This window comes from Hirundo rustica, chromosome 9, assembly GCF_015227805.2.
Source record: "Hirundo rustica isolate bHirRus1 chromosome 9, bHirRus1.pri.v3, whole genome shotgun sequence".
Classification (NCBI taxonomy): Eukaryota; Metazoa; Chordata; class Aves; order Passeriformes; family Hirundinidae; genus Hirundo; species Hirundo rustica.
In genome coordinates, this window is record NC_053458.1 from 26,839,457 (window position 1) to 26,866,338 (window position 26,882).

General features: G+C 42.1%; 1 protein-coding gene across 2 annotated transcripts in view; it reads left to right on the top strand.

Annotated features, from left to right (window-relative positions):
- ATF6 (activating transcription factor 6) overlaps positions 1–26,882 on the top strand; it is a 73,476-nt gene that overhangs the window by 3,008 nt on the left and 43,586 nt on the right. For both annotated transcript variants that reach the window (XM_040073208.2, XM_040073209.2), the window contains exons 6-13: positions 226–432; positions 2,882–3,102; positions 8,518–8,703; positions 9,107–9,198; positions 20,334–20,477; positions 22,231–22,350; positions 24,408–24,510; positions 25,454–25,518. In XM_040073208.2, coding sequence (XP_039929142.1) covers positions 226–432; positions 2,882–3,102; positions 8,518–8,703; positions 9,107–9,198; positions 20,334–20,477; positions 22,231–22,350; positions 24,408–24,510; positions 25,454–25,518 — 1,138 coding nt within the window. The remainder of the gene's footprint in view (positions 1–225; positions 433–2,881; positions 3,103–8,517; positions 8,704–9,106; positions 9,199–20,333; positions 20,478–22,230; positions 22,351–24,407; positions 24,511–25,453; positions 25,519–26,882) is intronic.

The window sequence follows — 26,882 nt, forward strand, 5'->3', positions numbered from 1 at the left end:
AGACAAAGTTACTTTCATCCTGTAGATAATATGTGTGTTATCTTGCATCCAAATTATTAACTAATAGACACTACATGTTCTATCCTTTATGATTTGGGTATTTGATCAGTTGTGTTTATTTTTAACAGATGGGTAAAAACCCCCGCATTAATAGCCACTTTATTGTTGCTTGAAGTACATATTTTATGCCTCTTAGTCCAATTCTGTCTCTTTTTCCTTTTCTAGCAAATAATTCTGCAAGGAGCCTGAAGAGGTGTGGTCAGACAGTGTCCAGGCCTTTGATACAACCCAAACCCCTTTTGCCTGCTGTGCCTGAAGCTCAGGCTAACATTGGCATCCCAGCAAAAACCATCATTATTCAGACTCTTCCCACGCTTGTGCCACTGCCTAAGAATCAGCCAGTTGTTAACATCCAGCCAGCACCTCCTAAAGGTAGGATGAACCAGTGGTGGGTAGCATTGTCTGTTTGGGATGGCTGATAGAATGAAGTTAGGTTCGGTGTATGAAAGAGGAGGAATAGGAGAAAAAAGGGTGCTACATCCGTTGCTGTAAAAGCTTTAGGCTGAGAAGATGGCCTTACTCCTCTCGTACTGTCCTGTTAGAAACAGCATTTACATGGGCATCGTGTAAAGTGGAAGAGTGGCTTATATAATTCCATTATTTGGAATGGAAGACAGAGGCTGTGCCAAAGCTGTGGAGATAAAACTGCTGATTTGGAAGGATCTGTAGGGATGCTTTGCTCTGCTCTGCTTGCAGTGTCAGGTGGTGCAGTGTAAGGTGATTGCGGTGCTGTTCTGTCATAACCGAAGGGAAATCTCGCAGAATCAGTTAGGATGGCCTGAAGGAAGCTGGAAAGCTTGGGAGAAGTGATATAACCTTTTTTTTAGCCTCATGAAACTCTTCAACAGGATGACAGGAGCATGAGTTTATGGCTTTTTAGCTCACTAAACAGCATTAAATAGAATGTTGTGAAGTCTGCTAAAAGTTGAGAGCTGCGTCAGAGGTTAGAAAAGTTGCTGAAGTTAACAAAGTGACTCCCAGCCCCTTGATAATTCTTCATTCCTGCAGTTACCCTGTTACTGACTTTTGAAGCAGCTCGAGCTTTCAATTTCTGGATCCAAAGCATTGTTTCACTCTCCAGCCTGGGCAGTAGGGACGCTGCTTGCCTTGCAGGAATTGCCAGCTGCAGTTGCTCGTTTCACCAGCTGATGGCCACAGTCCCTTGCAGTCGATTGCACAGGCACTGTTCATGAGGCATGGAAAGAAAAGGAGACAAATTCTTAAGGGTGCATGTCTAGAATTATTGTAACTGGGTAAAAATTGTATCCATTACTGATTTCTCTTCCATCAGGGGTTCAGCCAAGTCTGGAGATGCTGATGTTTGTTATAACGTGCCTAAGATTGCTAGACTGCTTAAAACACAGGTCAGCACAGTCAGGGTGACCTAATTCTTATTCCTTCTGATGTTCCAGCTGATAAAATACAATCTGGAATAAGGAATGCTGGGGATATGGATTTCTTTGGATACAAGTCTATTACTCTGAAGATCAGCTTCTCCTTTCCCCTGAAGAAAAGTCAGGACAGTAGTTTCTGTGAGACAGTATAGAGGAAATACTTTTGAGAAAGTATGTCCATGCTTTCCTTTAACTGATGGTATGTTTAAAAATTCTCTTGTGCAGCTTCCATAACAAAACCCATAAGGATCTTTTTTCATCAGTCTAAATCCCCTGCATATGACAAGTTGGAACTACCAATTTGAAAAATCATTATCTTCAAAGCAGCATGAGAAATTTTATTTTCACAGCCTCTTTTATTATAAAACCGTAAAGGAAAAAGCATGGTCTTAGGGCATCATGTCTTTTATACATTAAAAAAAAATTGAAATAGTCTCAAATTCATCCATCATTTAAGATTCATAAACAGGGTCATACTAAGTTATGATGTCTTCAAGATTGTGTCTGGGGGGAAAAAAAAAAAAAGATGGTCCAGTTTTACCCCATACATAAGAACTCAGCACTAGGTAAATTACTTCACTTTTTACCTTCCAGAAGGCTAGACTAATGCTGTGTACTTTGGTTGGAATGCTCAGCTGGAATATGCTCTTTCTCAAAGCTGGCAAGGTCATCCTGTTACAAAGGATTAGAGAGACATTAATGTGTTTTCAGACAACAAAATATTACTAAAGCACCTGCTTGAGTTAAATGTAGTTGTTGGACTGAAATTTCTTGGAAGTGACTGTTTTTAATTCCACTTCAAATTCTGTCAAAATTACCTCATTTTGTCTGCTAGCTTTTCTTTAAGCTCTATTCAGCTTTGTATAAACTTTCTTGCGTAAGACATCTTTCTAAAAAATGGTCTTAGTGTGAATTGAAGCTTCAGCATAAGTTTTGGAAGTGTAACTTGCATTGTTCTTTTTTGTTCATTTTCCGTCTCTCTGCTAGTTTGACTTGATCTGTGTGGCACGATTCACTTTTGTGTAGTAACTTTTCCATTGAATACAGCAGTAAAGTAGTTATAGACAAAAGGGAGAAGGAAGATTAAGGTAAGTTGGCTAAATTCTTTGAAAAGGTTGTTCAGAGTGCTTCAAGTATTAGCAGTACTGAGTAATGTATATAGCAAGTGTTGAATTTTACTACTTTTGAAGAGCTTTTGGAACAGAGCTTGGTTTATTGGATTACTTTAATATCTGCAGTTTTGGTTTGCAAGATGGATTAAGAGACCTATAAACTCTGGAACTTCTTTCCATTCCTTTTCTGTGGAATGTACTAATGGATTTGAGATCAGTTGTGCAGGGCAGGAGAGGATAGCAGTATGTTCCTACAAAATGGTGATGTACAAATCCATTTCATCCATGCTGAGCGCTGCTGTTCTTGTGTTCCAGGTCCATCCGTGGTGCTGCCCCAGCCTGCTGTGGTACAGCTCCAGGCTTCTGGGGTGCTTCCTGCCTCCCAGCCAGTCATTGCAGTCACTGGAGGGACCCCAGCACTTCAGAACCACGCGGTGAATGCGCTGTCTCCAGCGGCTGGGAACGGCTCCAGCAGTGGCAAAATCCCAGTGACAAAGCCCTTGCTCCAGAGCAGCAGCCCAGCCATGGGGCTGGATGTAAGTTCTGACTCTGGCATAGCTGCTAACCAAGGCTTGTGCACATCTCTCTTACCTGCATGTGGGACCTTATGGTCCCTTCAGAGTCTCAGGAAAGCTCTTAATAGGATTTCCAACTATAAACAGGGAATTTAGCAGCTTGGCACAGAGCAGGGAGGAGCAGCTAAATATCTGCTGGCCTGCCTGGAGTTGCAGACCAAATGTGTCAGCATAGTGGCTGAAGACAGTGCTGATGGATATTTTCAGTCACTTGTCTTCTCAGGTGCAAGCTTTCAGTGGCTGGAACTCTCTTACATGCAGGGAGATTTGATATCTGACTTTCGATTAGTGCTAAATCACTTTTCTAATCCATATTATAGAAATAAAAGCAGATGAATTGGAAATTTCAGTGCCTCAATCTTTTTCCATACCCATTTTTATCTCCCGATTTTACTCATGATTTTTGGAAACTTCAGTTACTGAGTTCCATATGATCCTAATCTCTTCAGGTTCCCTTTTGATCATGTATTGAATGAGTAGAAGAGGGCTAAGCTCTCAACGATTACAGTGCAAATAAGTAAGTTTTTCCACAGTAGCTCACAGTAAGCAGTACGTGCGAACAGTAGCTTTTGAGATGTGTGTGGGTTGTTTTTTGTTTTTTCTTTTCAGCTTTGACATCTTAACTAGCTAGCAAGCTGCATGTTAACTTGATTTAGCTCCTAGTAATTGGAGCTGCTTTGACTGCATTTTGTTGTCCGAAGAAGACATGCTTGTGGAAAGGACCAAAACTTCTTGTTGGTGACTTCAAAACTCTGTCATTCCCCAGTGTGGTATTCCAAGCACAGTTGTGAGCTGAGGGTCCTATCACTTCTCAGTGTAAGGGTGAAAACACTGGTGAAGACGTGGAATTTTGCTGTATAGGCACCTGCTTATTAGCAGTGCAGGTCACTGATTCCCAAAAGCAGTGGGAAGCCTATTCCTTCATCTTCTTTGGAGGGACGTTGCTGTATGGTTTCCTAGTGTCTGGGCTTGCCACTCAGGCTTGATGGTGACTTTCCCTCACTAATCATATTGGCGTGTGGGCTGCATTTTATAATGAAAATATTGTGCTACAAATTAATCAGCCAGACTACAGTGAAAACTTGATACTCAGTGTGCAAGTGAACAAAGGTCTGTCCGTAGGCAGAGCAGTTAAGTGTGCTGCCTTTTGTGGTGGTAATTCCCTGTCATGCAGAGTTAACTCAAGAGATCACAAATCAATGAGCGGCAGTCACTGAATTTGTGACTCCCTGTGAGCAGGGCTGGCGTGGCACCTTGCCGTTGTCTGAATGCCTTATTGTCATCATGCTGCATCTGCGTATCCTTGACATCAGGAGTCAAACGTGTAGCTGGGGTGACAAGCAGGTGTTTGTTTCCAAGGGTGGAATCTCCACCTTGTGTGGGTATTTCCACCCAAGGCTGTTTTAGGGAAGCAGTCTTAACACTTGTGAAATGCTGCACTTCTTACCTGTGTTTGTTACAACATGAAAAAAACAGTTGCAGCTGCTCTTTGGCACATACTGTGAAAAGGTGCTTTGAGAAAAAAGAAATGTTTTGGGATTCAGCTGGGGCCAGCAGGGTTAAAACATCTCCCGACTGCCTGGACACCATATGTGGCGCTCAGGGCTGCACAGATGGAGCTGTCATTTGAGCTCTGTAACACGTGTTATTGTTTGCTAATCTAAGCAGATGTTGCAGGATAAAAAGAAACACTGCAGGACTTTCTTTTGGCCTTAGGAGGGATAAACTGTAAGTTTAACACTCAGACTGCCAGTGGATTACACCGGGATGGGCTGATGGCAGGCTGTAGGCATGAGGCCCTGTGTGTCCTGGTGGCACACAACATGCAGCCTGCCAGCCATGGAGAAGTCCCAGAATACTGAAAATCTAGAAAAGATTAATTATACAAAATAACTTCAGCATAAGTGTGGATTTCTCTTGAAGAATCCTCATTTCTGTGCTGTAGATTGTGTAATACTTGTTTAATATAAACTCATTAAGCAAGTTGGGTTCTGTTGAGTTAGAGACAAGAAAACCCAGAACTTCCATAAGAACAAGTGAAACTTACATATGTTTTGTATTCCTGCAATCAAAGATAGATCTTCAGAGACAGCAGCTTTCATAAGCTGAGGTAAGGAGCCAGCTAATGTTACCTTGAATGGTTTGTGCTTTCAGCTCTTTGTTAACTTTCCCAGCACGTGTACAAAAAACTCTCTGGAGTATGAGAGACATTTGTGCTTCTAGAAGTACAGCTTGTGTTGGAAGGGAGGTTAAATTTTGCTCATAACTGAGTTTTCTTTGGAAGTAAATTGAGGTAGCAGTGTTTATTTGTAAAGTGCATGACTCTTTGTAAAACTTCCAAAGATAGAGAAAAATGTGAATCTGGTTAGTGCTGTTTGAAGCAAGAGTTTGCAATGAACCTTCCAGTTCTCCATATTTACAGCATTTTTGTGTGTGTCTCTGCTAGCAGTGGTATGGTTTTCAAAGCCAGAAAGCAGGAGTTGCATCACTGATTGCCGATTGTTTTTAAGGGCAACATTCTCCCTCTATGATCTGTGTTTCCTTAGAACCAGAAGTTGCTGTCTTGAGTGGAAAGTCAATACAACCCAATTTTAAAAGTTGGAGGCTTGCAAAAGAAGTTAGCAGAGGCATTTGCTACCTTTAATCTTGGTTCAGCACTTGTGCAAAGCAATGTTGCTGAAGCAGACTGACATTATAAATTAGTTCCTCTCCCTCCTGAATATCAAAGTGCTTGAGCAGGGGGCATGTTTACCTTGGTGCTAGGCCAGCTGTGTAATGCTGATTGCCGTACTGCTTCCAGGTTCAGCATGCCTGTACCACTTCACACAGCTCTTTCCATTTCCTGCATCGTATTTAGGTGGGATTGGGTGTGCAGTTGTGGCATATTCCCCAAGAAAAGCCAGGCAGGACCTGGAGGGCTGACCAAGGAGGACCTTAAGCCGTTTATGGGTTGTAAATTAAACCAAAATAACTTAAGGACAGAAATACTGGATTTCATTTAAGTAAGCTTTAAAAGTGAGTCAAAATGTAGTTGGTGTGGCATAGACTGAAATGCAGATACTGCACAGAGTATCTGGAATCAGGCTGGGGAGAGCTGCTGTCCTCACAGCATTTGGAGAACTGTGAGAAAAGTAGAGCAGTTTGGATAAATAACACATAAAATGTAGATGGCAATGTCTGAAACAGTGACAGTTGTACCTTAGGATATACTCATAGTGTAGAGGCACTGCACTGGTGCTCTAACACCTTTTTTTCTTCAGGGAAGCATGTAGATTTTCCAGAGGTTCGAGACATGTAATTAAAAGCTGTCCAGTAATGAATAATCCTGAGCAGGTCTGCAAACAAGAAGGGATGTAAACAGTTTTGTCTTCTCTGAGTTCATGATGTAAAACCTCTTTTTAAAAAGGGGAATGTAATTGCTTTTTTAGAATAACACACAACTTGAGCCAAAGCTGCTGCATGAACTCATTCCTTGTTTTTTCATCTCTGAACCGTTTGAGTGATCCTGGCCCCAAACTGGTGTGTTCTGTACACTGCAGTTTTTGGCTAGCCTGAGTGGTTTGTTTTTGGTTTTGTTTTTTGTGGGGTTTTTTTTGGGAGGGGGGGTTGTTAGTTTGTTTTTTGGTACAGTTTTTATATGTCTGCATAGGCTTTTTTTGTGTTTAATGTTGTAGTACTTAAAAAAATTGAAGACAAAGCTTAGTGTTAATGAAAATATGTTAAAATCTTTTCTTTCTCCACTCTCTGCTAGAGAGAGAAGCTGGAGTAAGTACAAACAGCTTCACTCTCACAAACTTTCATTGGTGGCAATGGACTAGACATATAATAAATGATCTTTATAAAAAGCAGTTAGACCAACATGGAGACAGTCCAGAATGTTAATGCACTGCAACGTTTTCTCCATCTTTGTCACGAAACTGCAGCATCATGAAGAAGAATGTTGTCTTAAAACAGCTTGTGGCCACTCTTTGTTGAAGACACCAGTGCCCTAGAACAGCATACTGTCTATGTGCCGGTAGATACAAGAAGAATTGAAAAGCTGTGGTTAAGGTTTTTTACATAGCTGGACTCAAAATCAGAGTTAGTTAATGTTATTATTCTGTGCTTATACTATTTCCCTAGAATAATACTTCTGAAATAGTTCTCATCTGTTTTCTTTAATGTTCCTACTCTGACAGATAGAGGTTACATTACACCAGTGCCTGTGGTGGTACTGAAGGATATTCAGGTCTGTGTAAGATGGATCATTTAGTTATCTGTCAGTGTAACTGTCAATAAGGCACATCCAGTTGCATCTTAATAATGTGATGGAAGTCTTCTGTTCCTAATGAAAACAGAGGGAAAGGAAATCAGCAGTCTAGTGTTTAAACTTAGGATTTCAAGTAGTTTTGCATAGTTCTGCAGTTATCATCATTGTTATCCTTGTCAGCAGCAAGATGCTTTCAGTCTGGGTTGTCCCACTTCGTGCAAACCACAAAATGAGTGAGTGGTAAAAGATGATGGAGTGTTCCTGCTTGGGAAAAAAAAATCAGTCATCAGGACTGTTGGAGAAGGGGGGGGAGTTGCTTTGAGCTGTCCCAGTCTGGTCTTGCAGGCTGAATGCCTGCTAGTGGTTAGAGTGAATTATGTGCTCTCCTGGAGTGTGTTTGCTGGTTGAGCTTCATCCTGAAGGAATCCAGTGTGTGTGCTCTCAGAAGCTGTTCTGTGATGTGAAACAGAGCACATTTAGTGGGACAGTCAGGAAATGTGAACCCAAGCCACACTCCTGATCTGAATTAAAATGTTAGCGTAAATGCACCCAGAGACTACATTTAAACTGCAGTTTTAAGTGCTTAATACACATAGAATGTGCAATCTGAGATCAGCAACACGATTCAAAATTTCAAAAACTGTGTAGCACAGGTGGAAAAGGTACAGAAGCAGGTGCATTCAATGTGGAAATTACTTTCATACAGAACAGACTGGAAAACCCAAGGAATTTCGTGTTAGGAAAGCAGATGACTGACTGTAGCCTGTAAAATGGTGCAGGGAGAAGTCAAGGTGAAAGACATTCTTGCTACCTTGCAGACCTGAAGACAGGTTTTTTCTGTCTTTGTGATTTGATTGATCAAATCAAACTTGAGTGTATGTTTGACGACCCCTGAATATAGAATGCTGAGAATACAGAAGAAAACTGGGACAGTGGAGGACCTGTTTTTTCCTTATGTGTACCGTGATCTCAAGATACCTCTGTGCTGACCATTCCAGCTCATTTGAGGCGGAGCGTGGGAAGCTATCTGCTCAGACCTTTGATGAAGCAGAGAAGCAGAAATTCTACGTGAAACGGAGGCAGTTTCAACTTGTGGATTGTTAACAGCCTGTGTATTGTGTGTTCAGGTCAATGTCTTGAGGCGGCAGCAGCGCATGATCAAAAACCGTGAGTCAGCCTTTCAGTCACGCAAGAAAAAGAAGGAATACATGTTGGGACTGGAGGCCAGGCTGGAGGCAGCCCTGCTGGAGAATGAGAAACTCAAGAAAGAAAACAGCACACTGAAGAGGCAGCTGGATGAAGTGGTGCTAGAGGTAAGAGATTGTGATGAAAGTCTGATTTTATATGAAAACAGTTGCACAAGTGGAAGGCGCTAGAACACAGAGCTGGGGAAATGTTGACAGGAAGACCTTTGAGGGTTTCTAGGCCAGCATCCTATTCCAAGCATGACTTTCACCAATTCTAGGTCGGGACACCTGACACATTATCTGGGAGACTTTTAATTCTCTATTTCATGTGCTTCTGAATATTTCACTGGATAGAAGCTGAATATAATGTATAAACCAAAGTTTTATTTTTAGGTAGTTCAGGAATGTATTCATAATTAGGCAAGTATAAATCTAAAAATCAAGTACAATTTGGTGTACTTGGCTTCTGACATACCGCTGTGTGTGTATACCCCTGTTTTACTTAGTGTCTTCTGTTTTCTCTGTCTAGAACCAGAAGCTCAAAGTATCATCTCCGAAGAGAAGGACACTGTGTGTGATGGTGATACTGGCCTTTATAATGTTGAATTATGGTCCATTGAGGTAAGCTACTTGGAAATTCCTCTTTGCCTACCAAGTTTACTGTCCTGAGATTTTTGTTTGAATCATTAATAACAGCCAGTGTTGTGTTTTAAAGCCTTGAGCTTGAAATCTGTCCTTTTTTCTCCTGTATAATGGCTTCTCTTTTGGAAATCCTTCTGGCAATAAGAGCTAGATCTTGTACATCTAATTTCTCCTGATTCAGCATTTTTTTATTCAGTGCAGCATACAGCAGTTTGTCTGCGCCATTTTTATCTGCAGAGATGAAGAGCTGTGTTTAGAATCGTTGTAGGAAAAAAAGTCAGACTTGGAGAGCTTATCTCCTTGCTCACACCTGTGCTAAATTCAGTAGCTATGGCTTGAAGCTGCTTTAGTACTCAAAATACTCAGTAAATCCTGCTGTACATTCCATGCCTTGCAGTCCTGACCCTTAGAGATGTGTCCAGCTGCAGTCTCCCTCATTACAGAGTAAGCTCTTGTCTCCCAGGTCTGGTGAGGAAGTTGTTCCCTCTCTTTGATTAGTTGAAGTGGTAATCAGAAACCTCTCGTTTGAACTGTTATGAGCATAGGAGCCAGAGAGCAGCAGGGGGAAGCTACATCATTTTCCAGACACTTTATAAAGAAATCTGTGGAAGAAAGTAGAATAAAAAGAACTTGCACATACCTGTCTATTTAACTCCATTAGATGGAGCCATTCTTTTTTTTTCAAAAAGGCATAATATTTCAGTGGGATCCCAGTCAGCAGTGTCTCTATTTGTCCTCAAAATCCTAGTCAAACTAAAGGAATGGGATAAATATGGAGGAAGACTTTGTTTCTGACTGTGATAAATTTTTAGAAAGTGATGTTTCTATTTTTAATATTAGAAAATTTGCTAAAGCTGAAATTACTTCTGAAGTATTCTCACTTATTGCAAATATGTTTATCTCAGGAAGTGAAATACAGCTGATAATTTTGCTTTGATATGGATGATGTTAAGGGAGGCCATTTCTTAGTGCATTTAGGATTTGTGTTGTGATCTTTGACTATCAAGCACAAAAATCATCTTCCAGATACTGAGGGGTTGGTTTGTACATCCCATGTGCCTTTCAAGCATTACCGCTCTCTTGAGAAAGACACTCGTTGAGAATTCCTAGAACCAGTCATCTTTCTGAAGCTGGGGGAAGTGTACTTGTGTCTGCATTGCAGTGAGATGATGGAATGCATGAAACTCTTGCTGGTGATGAAAGGCTTGGGAAAACAGAGCGATGGGTGGGAAGTCTTTTACCACAGTGCTCTGAAGTTCTGTGGCATCTTCCCTACCCCCAGGAATGAGCAAGGTGTTGAGCTCAATGGCCAGGCACTGCTGTCAGAGTGGGCTGAAAGGTCACACTGTGTTCATGTCTTTGCAGCACTCAGTAACTATAGGAATGTGACAGGGTTAACTTCCTGACGTGTTTGATGTTTAATAAAGTAGATAAAGCAAGAAGAAACCCTTGGATGTCTGACTGTTTCTGGCCAGTACACTAGCTGAGCGTGCCAGTGTAACTGCTGTGCCTGAACCAGGTGGTTTGCATCAGCACTGGATTTAGGCAATGAAGAGAAATGTAATTGCAAATTTGCAAGGAATTACTCTTTCTGGGTTTGTTTTGGTTTTTTTTTTTTCCTCCCTAGGAGAAGAAATGCTCACACTGCAGTTAAAATCCTAGGCTGTGCCAAGGTGGTGTGAATGTTTAATTGTGCAATACTCTTTCAAAGACCCAGAATGTGGGATAGAAAGACCATTTCTTTAGATTTCACTCCTCCCATATGCATTTTCTTCCTTTTATAAAGGTGTCACTGAATGGCAGCTCTATGAACTTGACAGGGTTGCTGTTCTGCTTAACAACAGAAGCTTCCAATATATCTGCTTTTATCAGTGCCTACAGTTTCTTACAGAAAAAAAGTAAATTTTTGTGATAATATCCATGCTAGCTTATAGTTCAGCAAAAACACTCTTTTCCCTCAAATTAGCCAATTGTAGAATCCCTAATTTCCATGCAGTGGTCAGCTGGAGGTGAATGAAACCTTCCGTTGCCATTTTTTTTTATGTAAGAAATCATTTCACTTGCACAACTGAATGGAGGTATGCCAGCATTTGGGCTCAGGATGTTTTGGTCCAAACATACTAGCAGTAAATATTTTGTTACTTAAAACCAATGAACCATTGCAAAGAGAGAGTGACATCCAAAAAAAGCAAAATCATGGGAAATTCACCCCCTAAAATCTGTAGCAGACTTTGAAATTCCCTTAGCTTTATTATAAGATGCTTCTTAGATTCTTGTGGGACGTGGTAGGATTTTTTGAAGACTAGAGATAAACCAAAAGGGCAGATGTATAGATTACCTCTTTCTGTCAAATCAGAGAAAGAGGGAAGCAATTGGATTGTTTAGGGTTGGGGGTGTGAGGCTGAAGAACGGGCAGTCCTGCAAAGCCTCCATGGCCTGCAGTGGATCAGTGAAGGTGTAGGTGTAGTGTTGGGGCACTCAGCATCCCACAAAACAATCCCATCTGGATGGGTGGCTGTGTAGTTAGTTGTGTGTTTTCCTCTGCATTAATGGATGTGTGTTGCACTAGAAAAGACTAACACAGAATTTTTTTAATTGGTCTTAAGTCTTGTAGACTGTATATGTGGTGAGATGTTTGTGATGTTTTCATGGAGGGCTCAGAGCTGTTCAGCTGTTTTAAGATTATGGAAAGCAGCGCAGGATGTGGCAGCCCTTGGCAAATAAGTTTAGCAGATAAAATTATTCTGCTGAGGCATTTTTTCATGCTGACAGATAGATATGGATAATATCTATCTGGGGGGGGATAATCTGTAATGCTGAACAGAAATTTTGGGGGTAGGGGTGAAAGTCTGGTAGGGAAGTTGGCCTGTTGACACGAGAAATCTGAAAATACTGTAGAGAGAGTGCTGCCCAGTCTGCCTAATTACCAACAAGCCTTTCAGGGCATCCTTCAGTCTTTGACGCAGCATCATGGTATCTCTAAGAAAAGAATGCAAGTCTAATTCAGTATAAATTGAATGCCAGTGTGATTTGAGGATGTGAAAGGGGCTTGTGTGGAGTTAGTGGTCACTCTGCATTAGGTAGTTCTGTGTGTTACTAAACTCTTCGGGCTTGTGGTTGCTTTGTACTGAAAACTGAAACTTTCAGTAATTGTTAAAAGCAGAAGTAATTTAACAGGAATTCTATTCGTGTTTCTATTTTATCTGTTTGTTTTATACTAGAAGAAAGGCGCCCAGGAATTTCCCATCTGTGTGTCAGTGAACTATTCTGTAATCTTCAGGAGTTATTTGGATTTGGATTCAACATGTATAAAAACTTCCTTTTATTATTATTTAAGAGTGATTGGTGAGGTGTGTGGAGGGAAAAGGGTACATTTTGATTCAGTTTATCGCAGAGGTTCCCCCCCTTGCCCCAGGCTTGTATTCTGTGAGGTGCAAGGACAGAACTGGCAACCAGCAGTGTTTGCACAAAAGGCACCCAGGCCTTGGCACTCAGCAGGGCTGGGAGCTGGAGCCAGGTGTCCCCAGGAGCCAGGCTCTCCTGCCTCCATGTGTGCCTTCTGTGGAGCCGGCATTGGTCCCACTCCCAGCCGGCACGGCATCCCTGAGACATAGCTGAGTGCTGGCATTGACAAACATCTAATTAGCTGCGCTGGTTTTTTAGTCCTTACGACCTCAAATCTTGCTCATTTTCAAATGATTGCCGTTCCTACATGCCCTTTTCTCCTTCTTTGATTTCTCTGTTTGTGTTGGACTGTGCCTTAGAGTAACCAGATCTGAAAATGTGTTAAACAAGCACAAACAAGGCTGAAACAAATGGCAACCAAGCACATGTTCTAGTCTAAACAATCCGTGTATTTATTTTGGGAATATTTTTATTTTGATTCTCTTCCCTGTTCTCATTTGAATATAAATTGTCCTTCTTTTGTGTTTTTTTTTAATGCAAGTCCTACATGTGATAGTAAAATATTTGCAGGAAAATAATCCAAGTTGTGTAAAAAGCAGGGAAAGGAGAACAATCACAGAAGATGCAAAAGATAAATTTTCTGCATCTCTTCTTGGGACAGTAGCAGCAAAGCATGTAAGCCAGGTGGCTGTAGCATTATCTTTTTGGCTATAAAAAGTGTTCAACTAGTTATTTTTTTCCCCATAATCAGTCTGCGTAAGCTTACATGGTGATTGTCACCTGGCAGCAGTCTTAAACCATTTATTGAGATATCAGCCAGCCAGAATATGTCCTAACTACCACTTTAGCTATGGAGTAGACAGAAAACAAAGAAAAATATGAACTTGGAGGGAGAAAAGACAGATTTGCAAAGAGATGGGAACAAGAGGTTTAAGAGGGTGGTGTGATACTGGGTTTTTTTAGCATTATTACTAATTTTGTGTTTTCTTACAAGTCGGCCACCTCTGTATGGCTGGAACCCCTTTCAAACTGGAAAACAGGCTTGGTGATGTGCAGAAAGTTGTGTTTGTGGTGGAGGATGACTGAGGTAGTGATTGATGTGGGTCAGTACAGCAGCTGCTGCTTCAAAACCCCTTGTGTCCCACTGACCTCAAACAGCTGCATTAGAATGGCTGGCCTTTAGCAGAGACTTCATTGCAGCTCCACTCCAGGGTGTCCTCATGGATTTTCCTCTACTTTCCAGGACTATCCTGGAAACTGGATGATCTATAAAAAATTTAGATCCACTGAGCAGTTGCAAATAAAGACGCTGGCCTGGCTGGCTGACAAGTGTGATTTGTCTGCTGTTGTCACAGACTACAGCAAATGAAGAAGCAGTGACTTTTGATTCCTGAAAGACTTAGGGGTGTGTCTCATTTCTTAAATTGGTAGCACAAACAGGGAAAAAACATCCAGAAGTGCTAAGATTAGTCATCTTTTACTGAAAGTGAGGAAATTGCCCGAGGATTGCAAGCTACCATGACCTTCTGCTTGTGAGGATAAAATAATGAAAACACAAGTCTTTGATACCGGTACCCAGATTAGCATCCCACCTGGTGTGCAGGGGTCTGCTAAGCTTTTGGAGCATGAGGGATTTGGGCTTCTGGCAGCACCATCCATTGAGCACACCTGTATTGGTGTCACTAAGGTCTAGTGCCCCTACTGAAGCTGAGCATTCTTGAGTTGGGGTGTGAGAGCAGGATTATTCTGAGGCCTGGTGCATTCAGCAGTTTTTTTGTAAGTTTGCTGTTGTTTGAAACTTTATGCTGGACTCCTCGATTAAGGAAACAGACCCGTGTTACGGCCAGCCGGGGGGTTGGGGTACCTCAGTGATGGGACGTTGGAAAGGTAGAGGAATAGTGCCAGCAGGGAGCGTTTTCTGTGCGGGCAAAGGAGCTGATCTTGTTCCCGTACCGTCCCATGCAGTAAGCGTTGGGTGCTGCAGAGGTGCGGGAGCTGTGTGTTGTGTGCTGGGGTCTGTCAGTGCAGATTCCACCCGCAGCAGCCAGGCCAAGGTCCTGGTGTGGTCTGGAGTCACCTCTGTGCTGCCCTGGCGGGTGACCCCAAGCAGTGACATGGTATCTCAAAACCATCCCCAATGTCCCTTTGGGTAACACGTGATGAGTAGACTAAAGCAATGTGTCTGGCATGTGCCCCACATGAAGGGCAGTGACCAACAGCTCAAACACGGCGTTATTTTTGCCTTACATTAGTTTGTTTCCTTAACAATTCTTCACGGACTCTGAGTGTGCTCCTTCCTGCCTCCATTCCGGAGCAAAGTGGGGCAGGTTAGTTGGGACCACCGGTGGCTTGCTGGAGGAGTGGAAGAGGAACTCCCACACTTGCAGTGACTGCTTGAAGCATCTCCAAGAGGTGTTTTGAGAGCAGCAAACGGCAGATCGTGAGCTGTACTTCAGGGTCAGTTTCTTTTTCTCAGTTCATTCAGTCCTGGGCTTTTTTTGCACTTAGTGAAGGATAGAAAAGGATTGGTTTTCTGCTTTTTGCAAGCCTCAGTAGCCTCCCAAATGTCTGTTGGAGATTGATAGGCTTAAATGTGATGTATAGTAAACCTACATACAAATGATGACAGTCAAATGCCTATGAATTTCTTACACACTAGGAAAGAGGGGCTGATGAAATGTGAAGAAAAACTCTGAGATGAGTGCAAGAGGCATGAAACAGTGCCATGTTAGCCAGGTCCATGGGTTCTGGCTGCCAAGGAAAGATGAAGCCCTCTGGGTGTTTTAGCAAAACTAGCAGAAGCATCAGAAGACATTTGAGGCTCTTAACACTTGTAATACAGGAAAGTCAATGTAATGTTTGTGACACTGAAAGAACACATTTTGGTGCTGAGGGTATGTTTGTGTTGGAGATGGCCCAAAGATATAGAACTGTTTCTGCAGCACACCTTTGGACTTTGTGTTGTGGTTTCTCCTTGAGGACAGAGGGAGAAATCAAGAGAGAAGGACAGACTGAGTGAATTGGACATGAGTCTAGGTTACAAACCTTTCAATACCTCCCTTGATAGGTTTATGCTTGAACAAAATTGGAAACCTTTGGTTTTCTTACAGACTACACCTCTGGGAGCAGGAAGGGATTCCTTCCTCTTTCCTCTGCTGATCACAGCCACAGGCTTTGGCAGTAAAAGCCAGATAATGCTACAGAGTTTTCCAAGCAAAAAAACGCCCAGTGTTCTGGGTTCCTTTCTTTTCCAGAGGCTTTATTAAAAATAAATTGCTATTTAAAGTATGCAAAACACACAAAAAATACACTTTGGGTTGCTTTCCTTCTATTACCCTGAAGAGGAAGAAGATTGGGCTGTTCTCTCCAGAGAGGGCAGCTCTGGAGCAGCCCTGAGGAGAAGGCAGAGCCTTGCTGTCAGCAGATGGAGCACTCTTCATGAATAGAAATGAGAAATACTTTCCAGAGAGTGTCTGGCACTATTTTAGCCTTGTCTGGAATCAGTTAGGAAGGGGACAAGGTCTTTGGTTGATGTCTCCTTGCAATGTCAACTTTAGCGTGTTGGAAATTTCCCAGCTTATATTCCGAGATGGTTCTGTCCTCAGAAAACTCTTTGTTATGATATCACTATTGGCTTTCGTCTACAAATTACTGTACAACTTAAATGTCACTATTCAAAACTTGAAGTGCACAGGATTTTTTCAGCCAGAAGCACAAATGAATTTTAGCTTGGGCTCCTGGCAAGACTTGCTTTCACATTTATCAAACTGACATTCAAACCAAAGAAATAAAAATACAGCTAAAATATCAGGTGCTGTTGAATGCCTGGAGGAACCATGGCAGGAGTGCTGCTTTTCTTTCCTCTTATAATCAAATTTATCTACATTTCTGAACAAACATCTGCATGAAGTTTTTGGTGGTTCTTTCTTTTTTCCTTGGATCTGGTTTTGCATCTGAAACAAGCCTAGAGCTTAGCCAGCTTGGACAGGGTGTTTGTGGCTTGTGAAAACCCTTTCATGCTCACGGTGTCTGGGATGTCCAAGTGAAGGCCCTAAAGCCTTGCTAGGCACTCCAGGTGTGTGAGTGAGCCAAACAGGAAAGATTCCAACTTCTAAAACACTGTCTTGCCCAGTAAAGCAAATTCTTTTAGTCTTTTTTGGTTTTTAATGTGAGGGAGTAACTCAGTTCCCTCAAATAGCAGGGCTTGCACAGGGCAGGTATGCCAAAGTGCTCTTCCTTTTCCAACTTCTCATCTTGTAGCTCAACAGGATGAAAAAACTGTTCATGCTTTTGCCATCTGCCTTTCTAAACCAGTTCTTAAACCAACTGTTGATATCTTAGTTGAAAACACTGTTTTTCTGAAGCTTTCTTTCCTCTGAATGGGATCTTCTACCTTTCTTTTCCACATTTTCTAGCCTCTTCTGCCTGACGTTTTTAAATGCCCAATATTTACTTCCTCTTCAGTGTCATGGTGCTGGGGTCTGCTCTGTAGACCCTTCTTGTTGCTGCTTGTATTTTTGCTGTTCTTCTTGGCACTTGTGAAGCTCAGCATGCCTGAGGTTGACAGATGTTTCCAGATGCAGCTCTGCAGGACAGATCCATCATCATCCCAGCTGCTTGAAGGGATTCCTTGCTCCTAAGTCATGCTTTTCCCTCCATATTAATTTGAGATGTTGAAGGAGGAATATTTCTGATACCCTGTCTCAGACCCTCAGGTACCCACATGGAAAGGAAAGGCCTTGGAGAAACTGGAGGACATGGACCATGACATGCACGTCCTCTCCTATTTGTTTCCTGAAGATGGAGCCCTATTTATAGACAAACTTCACTAGTGTTCCCTCTGGGGAGAAGGGAAGAGGAAGAAATGATACAACAGAACAACGTCTTTTGTTCAGATGGGGAAAACAGTAACAAAGCTTCCCAAGTAATTAGAAGGTGGAAGTGGAGTAGGATTTCAGTTTGGGGCTTTTTCTTATCCAGAACTAAAGTTATTTTGGTTTTGAGTCATTGCCACAAACCAGAGGAGCAACAAAGGGGTTTTTAGATTTTTTTTTTTTCAGACATATCTGAGACATTGAGAAGGTATGGTAATTTTCGATGTCCTAAAAGAAGAATGGGAAAGGGAAAATGCAAAAGTGGCCCATATAGCAGAATTTGCTGCTAGCCCTGCTTCAAGAGAAAAATAACAATCCTGATAAAGGAAAGGGCATTGGAAAAAAATACCCCAATATCATATTTTGTTCTCAAGTTTCTGTTCACATTGTCAGAAGCGGGCACCGTGGTTTATGCCTGTAAGGATGGGAAAATATCTTCTGTTCACCTCTGTCTTTTGCTGCTGAAGATATCTTCTTCCAGGATGAAACATCCTGTGCTCAGCTGATTTTTGATGAAAAGATAAAGATGTTTTACACTTGAGAAGAGGGAAAATAAGCATTTCCTCTTTCTAGAGCTGATGCAATGAACTGAGGTGTGTGTGGTTAAGAATGGTTATGGAGCTAAGACAATTAAATCACAGAAAGAAGGATTAGCTGTGATTGTAGAGCAGTGTGTGTCTTTATCCTTGGTTTGGATTTGTCTCTGTTGTGCAGAGTTCAGGGTGAACTGCAGTAGGAATGAATTGTATGTGACACTTCACCTCACCAAGCTGGAACCTGAAATAACAAGAATTGCTTTTGCAGAATGAGACAAATAGGAGGGACGAAGCATCATGGGAAAAAAGCAATTTGTTGCAGTTCTGCTTAGATTTTTTTCTCAGCTTTAACTAATTACATGGAAAGTTCCTCTGGTTATGTGTGTCATTTTGAATGGGAAAGGAGAGAAGTAGGATAGGCTAAAACGCCAGACCCAGGAGGTCCAGCAGCACACTGGATGGCTGATACACTTCAGGCTGTAGAGGAAGGATTTGCAGGAGAGTTTAGAACTTTCAGGTCGTCTGAGGGATATTCTAGGTCTAAGTAATCAAGTACTGTGTACTTTTGGCTGTCATGACTCCAGATTAAGTACAGTAAGGGCATTTCACAGGTGGGGGGTTTCCTGCAGGAACGTGAGGCATCCATTTAAGTATCAGCCTTAGTTTTGAGCTCTGGTTCTTGGGCTTGAGATGCTGCCAGTTGTGCTGATGTTTTTGTTGGCAGAGAAGAGATGTGATCTCATAAAACCTAGTAGGTAGTGGAGATTGTTTCTGTAAAATTGGATGGGCCTGGTGTTGCCTGATAGGAGGTTAAGAATAAACCATTCAGCTTTCCATGCAGTAGAAGCAGTGAGACATTTGGATACCAATGTACACAGGCAGTAAGGAAACTGTAAGTACTTTTCTGACCTTTGGCACAAGTGAAAGCGGAGCCTCTAGCATTTGTGCTGCTGCCTAGAAACCTCGAGGAGAGGAGGCAATCGAAGCAGTGTCAGCCTGGGTCTAGGATTATCCTGACTCCTATGGTTCAGAACAAGACACAATTGCTCACAGAGACACCTGGGTTACTACTCATAGGATTGCAAAAGTGTTGGCAAAAGAGAGGAAATTTCTAGGCAATTCTGTCTGCCTTCTGCTTAGTTGTGGAGTATTTAATCTGCCCTCCTTGCTAGGTTTTGCCTGTCTCTATTTGTTTTTGTTGCCTGTTGCAAAGTGATGCCATGTAAAACCAGGAAATACTCCGCTTCCAGAGTTTATGCTCTGCTGCACAGGAGGGGTGGGGCACGAGTTAAAATACATTCTGTGAGCTGTGATCAGCATGAATGGCAGAGATCTGGTTGGCGTGCTGTAGCATTTTTATGTTTTCACTCTGTTGCTGCTGGTGATGCTTTGCTGTTGTCAGCCAAGAAGGTTAGGACTTGGGTTCGTAAACATGCATATTTCAGGAAGCAACCGTGTTATGAAAGAGGAAAGCCAGCTTCTGGAGAGGAGAAATTGGAGCATTGCTTCTGTGCTTTGGAGAGTTCTCCCTTGCAGCACACCCTTCTGAGGATGCAGGTCTGGTACAGCAGTGGTGGGATTGTGTTTCCAGCTCACACGTGCGGTGCTGCTCCCCCTCTTTGCATGGAGAGCAGCACGGACACTCCTCTGCTGCATGGCTGGCTGGCTGAGCAAGCCTCCAGACCAGGATCCTTCAGTCCATGCCAGCACACACCAGAACAGGGTGTCTGGCACCATGGCCTGCTGCCCGTGGGGCTGTTGGCCCTGCCACTTGTTCTAAATCCAAGTAGAATTGAACATATTTAGGTTTGTGTACAGTCCTGGTAATGTCTGGCATAACATTCCAGGCTTGCAGCTGCACGGAATTTGATAGCTAAGTTTTCCTTACATATTGTATTCATGTAAACTGTGTAAGTTTTACTTTGAGGCTGATGAAAGTTAAAGTTTAGGAGTGCTTTGATCTGATTGTAGATAATTTTCTTATCCCTGTGTTACAAGCAGTGTTCTTAATTTCAGCAGGTGAAGTTTGTGTGAGGGAATGTGAAAACTAGAGCATTAGAATCCTTCAAAAAATTAAAACTGAAAAGGAGAACAGAAATGCTTTTCTGACTACTACTGCTTTGAACAATGATATTATAATGGCACATCAGTTTTTTTATAGTAGATATGACACAAACCTTATCCATATAATGTAACAGCAGCTAGAAACTTTTCCACCTATGTAATGCCTTACAGAAAAAGTGCCTTCCAGACCCCTGATGTGAGTGATACATTTTGCTATATTTATTATGTTTTCCAGTGTATTTGAAAAGGATCCCAATGGAGTGGATTCCACTGTGAGTTCTAACCACCGGACCAGAAATCTTCTGGAGTTCTCAGCTGGCCAGGAGTCCAGCACAGCTCAGAAGATACCTGAGGCCATCATTTCCAAGAAGAGTAACAGGTGAGGTGAAAACTTTTTACGTATTTCGGGTAGCAGAGGGCAGTGGTGCTTTTAGCCCTCACTGCCTTGCTCACCTTTTTGGCCAGTGCTCTCGCTGCTTTTACACAGTACCTGAGTTTTAAATGCAGTGTTTTGAAAGATGCTCAGTTTGCTTTTCGAATTAATATGGTGTTTTATCTTCCAGAGTATCCCAACACGTAGCACTTCAGAAGTGTACATGTGGCTGTGCTGCACGGTGTTAGGGAAGAAAGCATATCCACAAGTGCTTGTCACCATGACTTTCAGGACTTCCTTCAATTCAGCTGTTTGCTTTTTTCCTCTAATCTATATTTTAGCTTGCATATTTGTGATATTTGTCATATTATCTATTTCTTCTTACTTTTCAAGCTGGAGTATTTATTTTCTTAGTTGCTCAAGAGAGGACTGGGGAAGTTCACAGCTAACAACATGCTCTGAACTTAGCAGTGTCTTTTTCATCTAAAAAATCCATCTAAGTCCATCCCTATGCTTATGCATTATTTAATTGAATGCTGGCTTTCAGGCTTCCTAGATCTCCAGCATGCCGTGCATAAGTGAACATATAATTGCCTCCAGATTGAAGTCTGGCTAATACAGCTCATGTTTTCCCCTTACGAGATTTATCCTATTAGACTGTCCCTTTCCAGTGGAGTGTTTTGGCTGGTTGAACAAAGCCAGGCACAGATGTGCAGAAAGCCCTAATGTATTTTGCCATGCAGAAGGAAGGCAATAAATCAGGAGCATTTGAGGGCTGTAGCCATGGTGAGGGCTTTGTGTCCTACGTGGTACGTTTCAGACCATGACCTATGGGACAAAGGAGTGCAGTGGTTCTCTTAGGCGGATGTACTTGTGCCTGTACTTCCTTTGCTTTCACTGTTTCACCCTGGGTTGGGCAAGCTGTGAGCTCTTTGCTGCGTATTCTTTATCAGTCCTAGATGCAGTAGTGAGGAGAAGCACACATGAAGTAGGAGAGAAAGCTGGGAAAGGGAGGGGACTATGAATAAAGCTTTCATAAGCTCTTGTACCTGATTTTTCAGAAGGAGGTTGAGGTTCAGGAGCTACAAGTCTGTCAGAACCAAGAGGACTAAAGCTGTTACATTGATAACCTGTCAAGAGAGAAACCTATATTAGGTATTTGGTGATAAATAGTTAACCCATCAGGAATTGCTGAGTGTTATGGAATTGTGCTGACAAATACATGCTCCTTTTCACTTTTTATCAAAACCAAGCTAGATTCTGGAGACAGAGATGTAAATCCTCTCCACTCAGTTGTAATATAGTTTATTGCTGCTCAATTATCATATAGCTTACGGTCTTTCCATCTGCGTGGTTTTAGTGGATAACAAGTTTAGTATTTCTGCAGCAAGTCTTGCACAGCTCTGTAATGAAAAAGAAAGTTGTGTCTGCAGAGATCGCATATTTTGCATATTATGAGGAATATTTTACAGACTGCGTATTATATCAATATCTGGCCTTCTTGGGAAGAGATCCAACATCTGCTAATGCTCATCTGTCTGCCCTGCATTGAGAGCTGTCAGCCCCCTTTGAGGGATTGACTGAGAACATTGGATGTTTGATAGGAATTGTTACTCACCTGTTTCAGAGGTCTCAAGGGAGCAGCTGTAACATTTGTGGATCTGCTGGTGATAGTGCTCATTCTCTGCCTTTGGTCAAAGGGTCATGAAAAAGTTTTTTAAGGGATTTCTTCATATGTTTTTGTGGATTTTTTTCCCAGGTATGACCATTCTGTATCTGATAACAAAGCACTAATGATAGTCTCAGAAGAACCACTATTATACATTTCACCACCACCACCCCCTTGCCGGCCTCTCATCAACAGGACAGAGTCACTGAGGTGAGCAAACAACCTGTTGTGAGCATTTGAAGTTTATTAGGAGTTGATACATAAACCCTGTGTTGGCTGAGTGCTGCTGGACAGCTGAGAATGATGCTGTTGTCCATTCATGGTGTTTATCCAGTGACCAGTGTTTTATAGGTGTCTGCACTGTCCAATGCCTGCTGTCAAAAGGACAGATCCACTTGGATCTTTGTAACCTTTCCATGGTTTTAGTAAAGATTTTCATTACTCTCTTTTCACACTGGTCATTTGCAGTAACCAAATAAGTTTTCTGATTGTCTGGGGGGTTTTCATGACTTAGAAGAGAAATCGCTTCATATGTAGAAATGTTAATGATATGGAAATCAAGTCCAGCGAAAAGCTTTTCCCACCTGAGTTATACAAGAGATGGTCTTCTATTCTTCAGCTTCTGATAGAAGCAGACTGAACCTGACATTGCAGATGTTCTTTGTTCGCTGTTAGAAAACACCTAGCTCCACTTTTTCTGTAGATATGAGTTACTAACCTTATCTCCATTCTCTTTATCCATTCTTTCTCTCAGATTTATTTGCCATAATTCATCCTTAACCGGTAATTTGTCTTGAATTGATTAGCTTTTGATTTTAAATTTCACTAGTCCTTCCAGTAATTTCAAAATTGCTGTTCATTGGGCAAAAGAAAGACTGTATCAACTTTATGTGGGAACACCTGTGAATCTAATACTTTATAGATAAATCTTAAAATTGTATTTTCTTCCTGTGGTAGTAAAAATAAGTTATCATAGGGTGAAATAGTAGTAATCTTCAGTGTCTATGATGCCTTGAAGTTTCTGCTTGGAGCAGGGGCTAGACAAGATTAAGAAAGTAAAAGCAGGCATTTATTAATGGCCTTCAATAGGTATACCTTGGGCAGTCAAAGCCCACCCAGAGGCCACACCCAAAATGGATGATGGATCACGAATTTTCACACTTTTATAAGTTTGGTCCATTTGCATATTAGGGGTTAATCTTCCGATTACAGCTTCAGTTAACGAAGTCATTTTATCCCAGGTTTGCTCCCCCCAACTCACTTTTTTTTACATTTCTCAGGGCCTGAGGCAATGAGGTATCCTTGATTCCCAGGCCTAGAGAGGAATTGTGTCTGACAACAATGCGAAAGCAGTGCTGACACTCTAAGTGGAGTTGTCTTGGTTTGGAAAGACAGGTGTCTGCTAGGGAAAGCTGGAGCTCCCCTTGGAATGGAAAATGTAAACCCCCTCCCTCCAAGTTATTACAATTTTTGCAAATAGGGGCTTTCAGGCAAAGATACAGGAATAGGAATAACAGGTTTTTTCTAGGAATATTAAAAATACAAATGTAGTAATACAAAAAAAAAAAAACCAAAAAAAGCCCAAAAGAACAAACAAGCAAGGAGACAAAAAATCCTAGAAACCCTGACAGAGTCAGAAATACTGACACTCTGTTGGTCAGGGTGTTGGAAGCTGTCCAATAAATCCTCCTGGAGTAACAGATGTGGTCCTGTTGGACTAGAGATGATCCTGTAGAAGGGTGCACTGGTGGTGAGATGGATCAGGTCCTTCTTCTGGGAAATCCAGTGGAAAACTTGCTGACCTGCTATGCTGAATTTCAGCTTTTATCTAGCTAGGAATCCTTGGCTCCTCCCACTGGGTGGGGCATCTCACAGTGGGATGATGTGTTGTGGTGTGCCTTAATGGCCCATTAACAGAAGATATCCCTGGACAGAGGATGGGTTGTGAAAGAGGCAAGGACCCATGGCTCTACCTGGTCCATTAACAGAAGGCAACCTGCCCCCCTCCCCCCTGGAGTTAAAAGAAAGAAACACTTCTTCGACTGGTTTCAACAGGTTGGGAATAGAATACATGCTTTTGGTTATGTATTGCAACCCAAGACATGAGTCTTGGAGTTATACATTAAAGGACCGCAGGATTACAAATTCTTGAAAAATGCAGAAGCTGAAGTCCCAAGGCATGGTCCGTACGGCGGCTAAGCTGTTGTGCAGCACTGAAGCGCTGTGCCGGTGTTGTTTGCGGTCTGTGCTGACGCTGTGTTCCCTAGGCTGACCCACGAGCTGCGAGGATGGGTGCACAGGCACGAGGTGGAGCGGACGCGGTCCCGACGGCTGAGCAACGGCCAGCAGCAGAGAGCGCGAGTCCCGCAGGTGCGCCGCCGCGGCCAGACACAACCGTTCCGGGCAGGCTCTCCCTCGCTCATTTACACTCGCCATCACAGACAAAAGCGGCCACCCTGCCTGTCCTTAGGGCCGCCAAGGTTTCCCATTTTGAATTGCTGGGTTTGATTGTTACATTGTTAAAGTTGTCCTTCCGTTGCCGCCCTCTGATTCAGGGTTTCGAATCCTTTTAGCGGAAGTCAAAGTACGTTCAGCGTTTTCTGAAATTGAATCGATCGTTACCCTATTTATGGCTTCTCTGTAAGGACAAGCAATTGCTTAACAGGGAGAAATACAGCAGCACATTCATCTGACTCGCTGTTAAGGGCCACAGCTGACTGATTTTGTTCAAATATTTCTGTTGTTTAAATTTTTGCTGGAGGGAATTTTTTTTTTTTTTTTTTTTTTTTTGGGGTAAGACTACAGAATAGAGAGACTTGTGCTCATATTTCCCATTTTTAAAATCCTCTTTTATCTCCATGGCGTACTGGTATCAAGGCTGAAATTAAGACAATGAATTTTCAAAGTATTTAAATTGATTAGACGTAGTAACAGCTTTAAAAGGAATTGAGCATTACAATTTGGGAAATACTGCAGTTTCCTGGAGAAGTGTTGTGTGTTAAGCTTCAGATCCTTCTCACTGGTGTCCAGAGTGGAATGGTAGAATATTTAGAAATGTTTTCTGTGGTGCCAAGCTCCCTGTCTCTGAATTGACTTCAAATTTGGCTGTATTAAAGTTCTGCTGGTTTTGTTGTTCCAGCTTGATTGCTGACCATTTCAGTTTCTCATATTTCAGTGGAAAAATGCACATTTCTGGTGCAGCACGCTGATTGATCTCTGCCCCCCATGCTGTGTGTTGTATTTAATGTGGCAGAACAAGAGAATGCTTACTGGTTTCACTTTGTGTCACCTTTTCTTTTTTCCCCGTTTTTAGAGCTCTCTCAGTGACAAAGCAGATTCCCAGCTAGTGGCCATGCCTTACTCAGACACCAGTCTCAGGTAAGACAGAACCTTTGTTATTGCTTTCTACTTAATAACCTAGTTTCACACAAACAGTTGGTAAAGAGTGTCCATTTTCATATTCTCAGGGTTCTTAAGCCAAATGCAGCTACTTTTCTTGGCCTAATTCTGTCCCTTAGCAAATAACTGCTTCTAATTATTTATACTACGCCTAAAGGGACGCCTGTAACACAGCTCCACTCTTCCAGGGCGTTTCTAGCCATGAATTTTAAGAAAATCCATGCTTTGCTCTCCAGAATCCCTTTCTAAATAGATTTGAATATTTAGAGAAAAACAGAGGGAGCTGGCTTTGAACTCAGTTCTCTGTGAGACCATCATTAGTTTGTAATGTTTCAGAGGGCTGTGAGTCTCATAAGGGAAGGGTTTCTCTCATTGTCTTCAAGAGTAGAGCCATTATAGCTAGCACCAAATTATTATGATGAAATTAAAGTACCATTGAATCTCATTTGCATTCTTTGTCTCCATCTGCTGACTTTTCTCTGCTGATTATTGGAGCACGTTAATGTATAGTTTCTTGATGCCCCCTGCCCATTCCTCCTCATAATTACCCTGTCCCTCTGCCCTGGTGACAGGAAGTACTAGACAGAAAAGATGTAGGAAACAAAATTTCTTTCTCCTGATCTCTGTATGGGACTGTTTAGGAGACTGCTTTGAAGTGCCAAAGAGGAGTGTAAGAAAGAACAGAATGGAATATAGTGGGGACTTTTCGGTGAGAGCACCACCTGAAATGTTGCTGTGGGAAGTAAGACAGCTGTGGCCTTTCTGTTTGCACTGCTGCTTTGAAAGCAGGATCAGCCTGGGGGAAAAGAGCAAGCTGCGGGCAAATGTTACAGAAAACAGGCGGTCAAATTTTGATATGTCTTGATTTACAAGAAAAAAATAAAAGAAAAAGCTTTTTTAAGTTCTACAGGCAGATGAAGAATAGCTGTTTTAACTAACACTGATGAACAAGCCTCATGCTATAAGGCAGTTTAATACACATGCTTGCATTACTCTTGAAAAAAACCTGTCTGGATTATTGGAAACAGTGTGCAACATCATGTAGCTCTGCATGGAATAATCTGTTGTGCTGTGAAGGAAGTGAAATTTTTTGGGTTTCTTTTTCAGATTAATGATGTTTATATGAACAGGACCAGTGAGTCATGGCAGCTGCATGCTGAGACTGTCCTGGAACTGCTAAGAACATAGAACAGATTTCCAGTTCCTCCCAGAGCCACCAGCTATTGGGTGCTCCATGAAATCATGGAATCACAGAGTAGTTTAGGTTGTAAAGGACCTCTGGAGATATCTAGTCCAACGTTCTACCCAAAGTAGGCTTTGCTTCAGGTTTACTGAATGCCTCT